Below are 13,483 nucleotides of genomic sequence, written 5' to 3' on the forward strand. Positions count from 1 at the left end.
AAAACCCAGAGCAGGAAATAGGTGGGAGAGGCAGAGAAAGAGTGGCGGAAAGGAGAGGGTGTGAAGATGAGAGAGGAGGTGAGAAAGCAGAGCAGGGAGACAGATGGAAAGAGACACGAAGGATTCAAAATAGTGGGTGGAAGAGGGGAAGTAATGGAGAGAGGAAGACTGAAGAGCAGAATAACCAAGGGGGAGATAGAAGCAGGAGGGCAAAAAGAACAAAACCCAAACCCCAACATGGTGTTCACTGGCATTCTTTCAATGTAGCCCATGTTCTATGGGTGACTCAAGCTATAAACTGTTATATGAGTTTTCAAAGCCCAGCCAACTATTTCTCTCTTGGAGTAGGTAGAAATAAACAATCCTTTGCTCATTGCATCAGTACACTTAAGCCAGCCCTGCATTTGGTGGTAATTTGGCTACATCTACTAGTTAATCTCCTGGTGTTGGTGATTCTGTGCCCAGTGATCCAAAAGGAAGGCTCAAATACTATGTTTCTCATCAGTCAGGACAGCCTAGAAATTGGCTGCCCAGTGTTAAATGGCCTACAGGTTATATGTTTGTTTGGTGTAAGGAAACAAACAATGAGAGAGCTATAACTAAGGAGGCATAACATGTCTTAGTAACTTTCCCTCTCTTTGGCACAGATTCCACCACTGTAGCGTCTGAGTATCTCACACTAGTTAATATATGGAGATCAAAGCCCTCCATGAAATAAGGAAATGCTGTAATCCAGGGGTTGGCAAGATGCAGCCCACCAAGCCATTCTATCTGGCACACAGGGCCCCTAAAAAATTTAGAAAATTAATATGTATCTGCCCCTGGCTGCCTGTCATGCGGCCCTTGATGGCTTGCCAAAACTCAGTAAATGGCCCTCTGCCCAAAATAATTGCTCACCCCTGCAGTGTAATCCCTTTTTTTAATAGATGGGCAACTGAAATTTTCTCAAAGCCACAGAGAAAGTTGGTAGTAGCCAAGTTTGGACTTGAATCCAGGTGTCCAAAGTTGAAGGCTGGTGGCCTAATTACCAGCTCATCCTCTCTCTCCATTTCAGGAATTGTTGCAATGGCCCTACCCACATTTGAGTATACATACTGTTCTAATTTTACCCCATGATTGGACTGTGAAGGTTTTTGCTTTCCGCTGCAGAGTGGGGTGTGGTCCTCTCCCCAGGATCTCTTGAGCATATATTAACATTTCATAGATGCAGGATGTTGGCTGTTGTGGTTTCCCTGCTTTACCTCTGGCAGGTTAAAGAGTTAGGTCTGGGTTGTGCCAGGGTCGACAACAGTCTTATATGGAGTTTAGATTATGATTTGTATGGGATGATTTAGATAGGGATGATTCTGCCTCGGGCAGGGGGTTGGACTACATGACCTCTGGAGGTCCCTTCCAGCCCTGCTTCTAGATTCTAGGATTTGTTTAATGAGTTAAACTAGTCACCCCTTTCTGGATAGGGGAGATAGAATAGAAGTTAAAGATATGTGAAATATTGCAGGATAAAGGAGGAAAAAGAAGGGGTTGCAACAAAAAATTGCCTCTGTGTCTCCTGAAAATACAGCAATAACTCTGTTTCTAAATTGTTTTAATATGGAAACCCAGGCAGAAACTGGTAAGTAGGGATCAAGACAAACCATATCAACCAATACAGAACACTAGGCCTGATTTACCAACGTACTGTAGCTCTTATTTGACTTCCATGCATGGCTGTTCTGAAAATCAAGTCTTAGCACGTTTTATATATAAAGAAGACTTTATGTCTAAGGGTCTTTATGTGTGTATGTGCATGTGCATGTATTATATACACACACACTTAGTCACAGACATGAGGCCATCTCTATGTACACAGGCTAAGGCTTGAGATATCTAGACATACGGAAGTTCAGTATGAGGGCATATTGTGTCCATTCCCCACAGCCATCCCCTGGACAGCAAGGAACTGCTCTGCACTGTATTCTTCAGGATGCTGTCACTACTGTCCACCTCCCACTTTGGGAAAGGATGCCACAGTCCAAAAGATATCCTTGTTGGAAAAACAAGGTGAGAGCCATCCAAGTTGTACCTTGCATCATTGGCTGTGTGAAGGAGCCTGGCTTTCTGTACCTCTTCTTCTTTGGCAATCCCTCATAGCCAAGGATGACTGTCTTCCATGATTGTCTTATCTGTGTGTCTGAAGATGGCTGATGAGGTTTATTCAGGATCAACAGACTCTAATGAAGCTTGGACATGTGTTTCTGTGTGGGGTGGGTGGCTCTTGATTCTTGGTCCGCAATGCGCCGTTTCTGCCACTACCACATTTCCATCTCATGTTGTTATCATGAGGTTTCAGAGTCTTGCAGCAAACTCTTCCTCTGGTTGGGGAGGTCCTGGGCAATTGTTTCCTATGAGTAGACATAGATGTTGCATTTTTTTCAGCCTGCCTTGAGGACATCCCTGAAGTACTTTCTCTGCCCTCCTCTTGAGCCTAAGCCTTGACTGAGCTGGGAGAATAAAACTTGCTTGGGGAGCCTGGAGATGGACATCCAGATGACACGGCCAGCCCAGCGAAGCTGATGTTGGATGGTCAACATCACCGCACTAGTGGTGGTGTTTGCTTGCAGAAGGACACTAACGTTGGTGTGTCTCCCTTCCCACTAGATTCAGAGGATCATCCACAGGCAGCACTGATAGTACTTCAACGACTTTAGATGTCTCCCGTACCTTGCTCTGTGAGGCAGCCTGGCTTTCTCCACCGAATGCTCTGGAAATCGAGCTCGGCGCTGACACCTCCCACACCTAAATTAAACCCCAGTTTGGCGCAGGGCAGTGAAGGAGCTGTGACCGCCAGGACCCTTTCAGCTGCAAGCAAAGCCGCGTTCTCGCCTCCTCTGTACCAGGCTCCGCGGGTAGGGGGCGCCACCCACGACATTTCCAGGCGCTCGGAGGTAGGGATGGTTTGGGGTTTTTTTCTAAATTAAAAAAAAAAAAAGGAAAGCGCGCGCGCGCGCTGCCTCTTTAATTCGAGACTGCCTCTGCCACCCTCCTCCCCCAGGCTTCGCTCAGCCTCATTTCCGGCTGCGACTCGTCGCGCCTCCGTTCGGCAGCGGTTGAGCCTCCTTCTTCTCCTCCGTGAAGCTTTCGGGCCGAGAGGATCCATCCTGGCGGGAGCGGCTCGTGGGGCTCCGATCGCGGCCATGGTGAGCGGGAGCTGGAGCGGGCGGACACGTGCGGGCGTGGAACGTTGAGACACCGCGTTCCAGCGGCCGAACGCGAGCGCCGGGCCCCGGGGGGCGGGAAGGGAGGAGCGGATCCACGCAGCTCCGGGGCTGGTGGGATCGGAGCTGGGCCGGCGGGCGGACACGAGGCAGGCCGCCACGTGCGTGGGTAAACAGGCCCCTACAGCCCCACGTGGCTCTGACCCTCTGCCTCCTCATCGCGCTTCCCGCGTGTCAGTCGCGCGCATACTGAGCCTTTCTCCTCTTGCAGCTTGATCTCCCCGGCCCCTAAGCGCTCTCTGTTCTGGTGCCTGCATGCAGTGCCCTCACTCCTCCTGCTAAGGGGGATTCTTGTTGAGTTTTTTCCCGGTGTAGGAGAAGTGAGGGGGAGTAACTACTGGTTTACTAGCTAAGTCAGTAGTTCAAATGATTTTTCAGCTCGGTGCAGCTGGACAGACTGAAGGCAGCACTTGGAAAATGCCAGCTCTTGACTTTCACTCTGAACTTTGACTAGGAGCATAACAGAGCAGTTTTTCTGTTGCAAAGAGCTGGGTTGTTGGTTGTAGTCCTGTTAGTCTAAGGACATAGGCAGACAAGGTTCTTTGGGTAAATCTGAAGGGACCTTGCATTTGAAATCTCTGGGCTTATGTGATGAATTGTGTATGCAAATTTAATAGACTGTGTAGCACCCCATGGCATTCTTGAAAAGTTCACTGGGCACCCCAGGGTGCTATAGTACCTTGGTTGAGAATTGCTGCCCAAGAGCCTTTTTTGTGTCTGTTGGCATAGAACAGGGGTGGCCAAGCCTGTGGATCAAAGTTGCGCAGCTCCTGAATAAAGTCTTTAATGATAAATGGCTACTTGAGATGAAACGCTGTGCCAAGGTCAGGGGTTTGGGAGCACACACGGTCTGAAAGTTTTGTCAAGATTTTTGGTGTATGGCTAAAAGAGTTGGGAAGTTTGGCCACCCCTGGCATACAGGAATACAGGGCTAGCAGTACATGAAGGCTCTATTCCTTGGGCCTGTGCTGACGAGGAATGATAACAGTGCAAGAAGCTGACAACTCTTTTTCCTGCTTCCTTGCTTATGAAAGAGAGAGCATGCAAGGAAACCTGTATCAACATCTGGCTTGTGTTGTGTTTTTGGGGTATAGCTCCCAGGGCCTAGACTTGACATGGCCAAGCTCATCTGGTGGCAGGAGACTGGGACCTCCGCTGCCCTAATCCAGTGCTTCATAAATTGGGTTGCTTATCTTACATACCTATCACTGGAGTACATGTGCCATGTTGCATACTAGTTCCACCCCACAATACTGTGAGGGGGAAATTTTGATCAAGGATCCAAGGGAAAAACATTTTTACAAGTAAATGGTGGGATTCCCGGTGTCAGTGCCAAACAGAGGACCGCAGTATTGTGTTTTCACGAGGAGCCATGAACAGACATCCTCAAAAAAAAAAAAGGCTCAGTTGATCCTGGCAGGACTTGAACCTGTGGTTCTGAGTTCAGCTATTAATATTCTAAGCAAGGCTTCCCTCTGTCCCCTTCTGTAACTTTGATTTCCTTTCTCTAGAGTGAGGCAGAAGTGAACCCCAAAGCTTACCCTCTGGCTGATGCACAGCTCACCAAGACACTGCTGGATCTTGTACAGCAGTCTTGCAACTACAAACAGCTACGCAAAGGTGCCAATGAAGGTAAAGTCTGACCTTTAGGAAACTTACTACCACCACTAACATTAACAAAAAAGGGTTTACTATACTAGGAGTTGTGGGTGGTGGTTGTCTTCTACCTATGGGTTTTGCTTTAGATATTTGGTAATTCCCCCTACTCCTGGATCTCAATATATGTCTTCTCCATTGAGAAGTTTTCCCTTCTGATTAAATGGTCTAATGGAAATAAAACTAACCTGAGAGAAATTGTACAGATTCTCTGTGCTCCTCCGATAGCTGGAGAAAAGTGTATTCTTGGTATACAGTAGAATCCAGATACCTGGCAGGGTAAGATTTCTAAACCCCTTGTGAAGATGTGGGCTTGCAAGATATCTAGGAAGCTGCAGTACATACTGTGCACAACTGCTGAAGTGCTCCATCAGTTTGCTGCAGCTTTTATGTTGCAGAATGCTGTTTCTCTAATTAGTTGCATTCAACTGCAGTGATGTTCTGCTGAATAGAGGAACAGCACATTTTCATGTAAAAGGCATAGCAAACAATTCATGGCTCACCCTTAGTTTAGCAACTAGCTGCTAGCTAAGTAGGTTACAAACCACATTACACCATCAGATGAAGTATGCTGTTGCCTAGGAAAATTCACCTGTCTCTGAACCAGTTGGTCTCTTCAGGCAGTGATTCTTGACCCCTTGAGAGTCCCCTTAGAAAATGCCAGCTCCTCACTTTCACTCTTACTTTTCTATAATAAAAACCAAACAAACAGAGTAGTTCTTTTGCTGCAAGGAAATCAGACCACAGCCAGTCGGATTGTTTTTGACACTAGATTGCTGTTTGAAATCTCTGGGTTTATCTTGTAAATTACGTTTAGGTGTTTGCACACCTAACAGTGCTGATATCTTGCAGCAGCCTTAAAAGAATCTCACAGAACCCCCCCAGTGCCACAGCAGCCTGGTTGAGAATTGCTGCCTTGAGGTGCCACACTGCTCTACCTTCTGCTTACCACTGTAAACCACCTCCCAAGACCACTCAGAAAAGAATGATCTAGCTTCTAAATATGTGGGGGAGGGGGAGTGTTTGATGTAGAAGGTGACCAGCTGGCTTATCAACATTGTATCGAAAGACTTTTCTATATTGTCCATTGCACTAATGCATAAAAAAATAATAGTGCTTAGGAAGAAGGATCCAGATTAATTGACTTGTGTGTCCTGTTTCTAAAGAAGTGGGGAATGAAAAGGATTGTTGAACTGGCCTTGTCGAGACAAGTTCTGCACCTGCACAAGCAGATGAGGGAGCAGCTCTTTTACCTGCTCCCTCCCTTGCACTTCAAGCCTGATGCCTAGAATATCTCCTCCCCAGATTTGTCTAATGTGTCTATGATTTTATTTTTGACACACCACTGCTTTCCTTGAGAGCTTCACATCCCAGCAGAGTCGCTGTTTATGCAGGTTTCCACTCTTGTCAACCCTTGTGCTAATGTGATCCCTTGAAAGGACTGTTTACTCCTCTTCTCTCTCACTTTGCAGCTACTAAGACACTGAACAGAGGAATAGCAGAATTCATCGTGATGGCTGCAGATGCTGAGCCCTTGGAGATCATCCTACATCTGCCACTTCTTTGTGAGGACAAGAATGTGCCCTATGTTTTTGTGCGCTCCAAGCAGGCCTTGGGGCGGGCATGCGGTGTCTCCCGGCCTGTCATTGCCTGCTCAATTACTATCAAGGAAGGGTCTCAACTGAAACCTCAGATTCAGTCTGTCCAGCAAGCCATTGAGAGACTGCTGGTCTAGAAACCAGTAGATCCAGTCTGTACTTAACAAAATGAATTGGAGTGAGGGAATTGAATGTTTTATTTTTAGTTGACAAGGCAGTGGCTTGGTTTCAGATGTTTTCATTTCAAAATGCCAGGTATTTGTTTTACAGTGGCTTGATTCTATTTTTGTTTCAATTCTTCACTATAGCCAGCCTGGATTTTCTCTCCCCTTCCTTCTTCCTTCCTTCCAAATACAAGTCACGCTTGTTAAAGTACTTCTCAGAACTCTATTGTATAACAATTGTTCTTGTCCAATGTGAAAAATAAGTTATCGCCCCCTGTAGCCTCACTAACTGATTCCCCCATTACAATGCTGTTTTTTGCAAGATGTTCTGCTAGAATCTCAGCTTCTACTAGACTGCTAAACCATGCTAAATGGTTTTGTTTGATGACGAAAATGAAAGCAAATCCTTGGTGTAATTCATTTTCAGGTTACTGGAATTGCTGCTTACATTTAATTTCAAATAATAGGAGAGCAAGTGTGGCTACTGTGTAGCAGAAAACATTGGTGTTTGCTATTGAAATGGGACAAGACAGCTATCAGTGGTGAGGGGAGGAGAAATCCCACTACAGTGCAAAGGGTGACAGCTCTAACCTTGCTTTTTTTTAACTTTTTTTTTTTAAATAAATTTCACAACCAGAGCATACAACTGTGTCAAACTGTTCGGTAAAAGCATGTGGCTCACTGAAATGTTCCTGGTCACTAGTGAACTGATCAGATCACCCCAGGACTACTGCTTTACATTGCTGTACAGCAAGGGAAGTCTAACCCCCAACACGAGTAAGCTCTCTCTGCCTGAAGCATGCTATGGTCTGGAAGTTGTTAGATCATTGGGGTGATTTGACCAAAAATCCAAAGGAAGATAGGAAAATAATCCTGGTAGAGAGCAACTTGTCAGGGTCCACGTATGCTGTATCTAATTGTCCTTGAGCAGGAGCCAAGTTAAGGATTCAGCTACTCTGGGTAATGAGATATACTTGCCTTGGCAAACAAGGCAATAAAACTTTATGGTGACTTAGCTTTCAGGTGCTGAAATAGACACAGGAATGGTTTACTTTCCTGTCACTGTAGCTGGGTGGTTCTCAACCTTTTTGGATTCAAGGCCTCTTCAGAAAATGCCACCTCTGAGCTTTCACTTGTTTGTTGACTATGGAAAAGTAATAGAATAATTCTCTTGTTGCAAAGAACTAAAGACCATAATAGGTCAGAACATTTGTGATGGTATGGATTTGTTTGATATCTGAGTTTACTTCCAAATCATGTGTAAATGTAGTAAGAGTACTAATATTGTGTGGTACTCTTAAAAGGATTTTGCACACCCTGATTGAGAATCAGTGCTCTAGGTGAAGTGAGCCTTGCAACAAAAGGTCATTGCAGTTCTTTTAAAACCTTCTCCATGCCTGCTCCCCAGTTAAGAGTTCTATTTCTCAAGCTGAAGTGGTGTTGCAGCCACATTTATCTGAAACCTCATAGAAAAGTGTAGCTGGAAGGAACCTATGGAAGTCATCTTATCCAACCCACTTCATCATCTGATTAAGTTTGCTTCAACCCATGAAAGCTTGTGCTATATATAATCTACTTTGGTCTATAAAGTGCAAATCTACCCTGCCTTGTGCTTGACTACTGACTAACATGACTAACCAAGTCTCTCTAGTAACACTACACACAATCATTCCTGTCACAGCCACAAGGCATAGCACCCTTACCTGCTGCTGGTAAAGCAGGGGGAAAATGGCAGTCAGTGTCAGGTGGCTATCAGGGTTGTTCAAACACATTTGAGAGATCCAAGGAAAAGGTTCTTCCCCACCACTACAGAGAAAAGTAAAAAAACAACAAAACCTGCAATCCACACCAATCTGACTGGGATAAAATTCCTTTGTAGCAATTGGTCTGACCTGGAGCAGACGGGAAGATCCTCTAGCCAGATGCCACCTGGTTTTAGTCCTAGTAGGACCACTAGCATACCTCAGTCAAAATCCCTAGCCTTGGTTACAACCAACACCCAGTGCTTCTGAGGAAAATGGAAATATTCCTCCCCCATATTCCCCCTGAAAACCTGTAGCAATAAGAAGGGAAAGAAATTTCTTCCCAGGCTCATGTGCCAATCAGCAAAGCCCAGAAGCACAGGAAATACCCACAATATAGTATAGGCCTAACTATTCTTAGATAGTCCCTGACCAATACATACCCAACTTCTTAACAAAAATTCTACCACCTCTGAAGGGAGTTTAATCTGCTACCTCACTGTCCTGACAGTGACATTTTTCCTGATACCCTATCTGAACCTACTTTGCATTGGTCCATGTCCTGCTCTGCAGTGAGAGAGAAAAGCTGTTCTCCCTCTTTTTTTATGGCAGCCCTTTAGATATTTGAAGACTTGTCAAGTCCCCCTGCAAGCTGCATGTGCCTATTTCCTTCAACTTGTATGGCTTGCTTTGCAAATCCTTTATCATTTTTATCACCTGCTTCAGGACTCTCTAACCTCTCTGCCTTTTTAAATGTGGAACCCAAAACAAAACGCACTACTTTAGATAAGGCTTAGCCAGTGTGCAGGGGTGGATCCAAGGAGGGTGCACCAGTGCAGTTGCAGCCCCTCCCTCTCCCCTTTTGATTTCTGCTCTGCCCAAAGTTTAAAACCAGCTGCCTAGCAGTGGCAGCAGCATTTCTGTTCAGGCAACAGTGAACTTGAATTAATCATTGAAATCTGATTCCTTCTACACTCTTCATTCCAAAGGTGTTAATGACCCTTTCTCCTTTTAGTAGTCTTGGTGTTTCTCTAATCAAGCTAGCCTTTCTTTTGCAATTCTACAGTCTGTGGGCTGCTCCTGGTAATGTAGTTCCTATTCCACAGCCCTGCAAACCAGTTTTAACTTATTCCAATGAAGGTTTTCTTTTTTTGCTTCAATGTTAAACTGAATAATACAGCCATAGGCCACTAACATATTAGTAAAGCTTCTAGTTTCTTTTTTACCTGAAGAAAAATGTATGTTCTGTTATATGGGATGATGCACCACATTATCTGCACCCTCCTTTTCAAAATTTTAGATCTCCCTATGCCCGTGTAGAGGAAAAAGGCACTATCACTGCCGATGTTTTGCACCTAATGCTCCTCTTGATACTGCATTAGTCTTTTGTGCAGCTGCATCACACTACAGACTCATGTTGAGGCTATGATCCACCAAGACTCCTAGATCATTCTTTGCAATGCTGTCATCCAGAGGTGTCACCCATTTTGTATTTGTGTTTTTGATTATTCCCAAGACATAGCACCTTGTATCTGTCAGCACTGAACTTCATTCTGTTAGCTCCTATTAGATTACATTAAGCAATTTTTGCTTTTATTTCAGGGACCTGAGACTCCTTGTTATTTTCAACAAGATACCTAACAATAGCATGACATTCATCCTTATGGTTGGCAGTAAGGAGTACTGTTATAACTGCAGGCCTCACAACTAGATCTTTTATGACAGCAAGAGCCAACCTTTTTGCAGGCATGCCAAAAATTATAGTTTCATAGTAGGTAGGGTGGGAAGGGACCTGAGCAGATCATCAAGTCCGACCCACATCCCTCCAGGTCAAAAATGATCCATCCACCACCACCACTCTGGATGTGACCCTCCAGCCAATTTGCGACCCATCTGACTGTGTAGGCATTGACGCCACAGTTGCCTCATTTTTTAACGAGAATGGGTTGAGAGACAGTGTTGAAGGCCTTCCTAAGGTCCAGAAAGACTACATCCACCGCGACACCTGCATCTAAGGATTTTGTGACCTGGTCATAGAAGGCAACCAGGTTGGTTTGACAGGACTTGCCTCTAATGAACCCATGTTGATTGCCTAAGTATAATCTCCCCTGCTGGTCCCTCACAGATGTGCTCCTGGATAATTGTCTCAAAGAGCTTCACCAGGACCGAGGTAAAACCAACAGGCCTATAGTTTCCTGGGTCCTCCTTCTTCCCTTTTTTTGAAAAGACCACCCTCCCCAAGTTCCACTCTGTCAGCCCTGGTGCTGTATTGCCTATCTTCTCCTTGATCTGCCGCCTGCCAAGAGGCTGCTCATGCAACTTGTGGCACATGTGCCAAAGGTTAGCCACTCCTTTTAGATGCTCCAAAACTTTAAAGCAAAGTAAAGGTTTTGTTGCTGTTGTTGCACACTTTTCCTGAAATGCATTCAGCTATAATCAAGCCACAAAACAAAGACCTGGGGTACAGGTTGCCATCAGCTGTCCTGGCATGCAGAGACATGTGTTGTTGACTCCGTACACTGGCAAAGATACAAGGTGCCTAACTTTGTCTTTGGGTGAATGGCATTTTTAATGCCTTTAGTTTCCCTGGTATTATCTTTAATTTCTCAGATCCTTGTGCTGCCAGCTCACAGGCCAGCTCTCCTTCAACAAGTCTATGGTATCCAAGAACACTCTTTACATGAATTGGTCTAGTGACTCAACCAGGGTGCCATAGCACACTTGGGTGCTGAGAGATCCTCTTAAGACTACCATACAATACCAGCACTGCTAAGCATTCAAATAACTACACAATTCATAGAAATTTCAAAAGGGAATCCACAGTGTCAAAAACATTCTGACATTTTTTCTGTACTCAAAAAACAAGTGAAAGCTATGAGCGGGCATCTTCCAAGTGGTGCCTTGATTCTAGGCAAGGTTAAGAACCACTATATCAGTCCCTTCACTGTCCTTCTCGGGAGGAAGCACAACCCTCTGTGCTCTTACTACAAATATCCCATTTACTAAGCAGAGGCTCCACAGCAGGCCCCAACCAGAGGAAGAAGAAACCCTCCAGCTTGCCTCCAGCAAGGGGAGAGAACTCTAGCCTCACCTTTTCCTCAGGACAGGGCTGCATTAATAAACTGGAAGTAGAAGTTAAAACAGTAGAGTAGAAAGAAGAAAAGGGGTAGGGAGTTATAGCTGTGCTTCAGATTTAGCCCTCTGACCTTCCCCATGGGTGTAACCTACCTTTCCTCTGCCCCTGCAATGCTGAGACCAGGACAGGGGAATAAGTACATTCAGCACATAGTAAAGCTGTAAAGTAGATGTTTTCAGCCCCAGAAACAAATGGAGCAGGCTGTACCTTCCTGAAGTTTCTGTTATAGATGATTCACTAAACCCTGACTTGGGACAGACTCCACATATTCACTCATTTGTCCTTTCCTACATGCAGTCTTTTCATAGCCCCTCCGAGCTTATAAGATCAAAGAGAAAGCTGGAGTGGGAACACAACTCAGTGGAGAGCAGGAAGTAGATGGAGGAACAGACTTGATGGAAAATAGGAGAAATAAATGATGCTGGAAGATTCAGCTCTGTTCCCCCTTCCTCAGCATTTATGGACCAAATCTAGAGGCTCTGACTTAGCTCAGAACTTCTTCAATGTTCCCTGCTCCAAAAGGCAATAGGCCTATGCATTAAATGAAATAGTTCTTACCAATGATCAGTTTGCAGAGGGCCAGAGCCGTAATCGGTATCCTTTTCCAATTTTGTAGAAAGCTATATTCACAAGTCCAGACTCACTAAAAAGAAGGTCAGCTTCCTACTTAGGAGCACTTACCTGTTGGAGGGGTGGGCAATTATTTTGGCTGGAAGGCCACTTAGGGAGTTTTAGGTGTCTGTTGTGGGCCAGGTCAACCCCCCCACTCCTGACAATAGCTCACCAAAACTCCCTAACTGGCCTCCCATGTGGGTCCTGGCTGGACTCCATGGAGATCCCAGAATCACAGGATGGTGATAGCATGGGGCCAAGGCAGAGCCATGATTCCTGCATACCTCTGCCTGTGAAACCAGCACGAATCACGGGCAAGTGGGCAGCAGATAGTGGTTCTGCCCTGGCCCCTGGTCCTGTGACCCTACACCTAGCCCCAATGCTGGCCCTGCTTGCCCATCCCAGTCGGTCCTGGATGCCTCTCCCCATCCACCCACAGCCTCATCCTAGCACAGATAAGATAAGGTCACGGGCGGGCAGGTAGCAGCATCTGGGAGCAAGATGGGCAGGCAGGTCTGGGGATTGAGATCACAGGGCCGTAACAGCACAGGGCCAGGGACTGAGGCAGAGCTGCGATCTGCCCGCATGCCCCTGCAATGAGGGCTGGTTCCACAGGTAGAGGTGTACAGGGACTGGATTGCAGCTCTGTCCCAGACCCCAACCCTGCACTGTCACTGCCCCATAATCCTGATCCCCAGCCCCACCCCCCCACCCTAAATGAGGTTCCCTGCCTGCCTGCAGCCCCATCCCGTCTGCCCAACCTGCCTGTGCAGATCTCACCCAGTCTCCATGGAGACCAGGCCCACCCACCCACTCCATCTGGCACCCCAAACAAATGGGCTGGAGTGCCCAGGCAGTAGGGCTTGGTCCAGTGGCAGAAACTGGAAGGAACCACCACAGGGGCTGCCAGGAAATGGAGTCTGGCTGCTGCTCTGTCCCAGCCCTGCTGTGCACCTAGGGGTGGCAGGACCAACTGTATGCACTACAGCCTTAGCCACCCCCATGCATGGGCCAGGTGAGGCCAAAGGACCCACTGCAGGCCAGACAAAATGCCTTGGGCTGAATCTGGCCTGCAGGCTGTATTTTGCCCACCCCAGACCTACAGGGTACGGTGGCCCATGACAAAGGCTACCAGCACACCACTGTCACTGTTGCTATGGTAGCTCAGATAGCCACACCCAACCCAATTGAAACAAGTTGGCTTAGATGCTGGAGTAGGTTGGCTGTGACAGTATGGAGCTTAACATGGGCTAGCCTCCCAAGCATTTTGTCAGCTCAGGAGTTTTGCAGCCCACTCTAAATTTCATGCTGCAGACATACT

The 13,483-nt window shown here is 46.3% G+C and overlaps 1 protein-coding gene across 1 annotated transcript; it reads left to right on the plus strand.

The window, feature by feature from the left end:
- The first annotated feature begins 3,031 nt into the window (after positions 1–3,031).
- Positions 3,032–7,318, plus strand: SNU13 (small nuclear ribonucleoprotein 13). Its single transcript, XM_090042922.1, has 3 exons — positions 3,032–3,176; positions 4,766–4,886; positions 6,383–7,318. The coding sequence occupies exons 1-3, from the start codon at positions 3,174–3,176 to the stop codon at positions 6,643–6,645; spliced, it is 387 nt and encodes a 128-aa protein (XP_089899048.1). The 5' UTR covers positions 3,032–3,173; the 3' UTR covers positions 6,646–7,318.
- The last annotated feature ends 6,165 nt before the right edge of the window (positions 7,319–13,483 follow it).

Source organism: Crocodylus siamensis, chromosome 4, assembly GCF_052110815.1.
Source record: "Crocodylus siamensis isolate JL-2025a chromosome 4, ASM5211081v1, whole genome shotgun sequence".
Taxonomy (NCBI): domain Eukaryota; kingdom Metazoa; phylum Chordata; order Crocodylia; family Crocodylidae; genus Crocodylus; species Crocodylus siamensis.

What these genes read in the sequence shown, in the direction of transcription:
- SNU13 (XM_090042922.1), top strand. An exon ending in ACGCAAAGGTGCCAATGAAG is followed by an intron (nt 4,887 to 6,382) that starts GTAAAGTCTGAC and finishes CTCACTTTGCAG; the next exon opens with CTACTAAGACACTGAACAGA.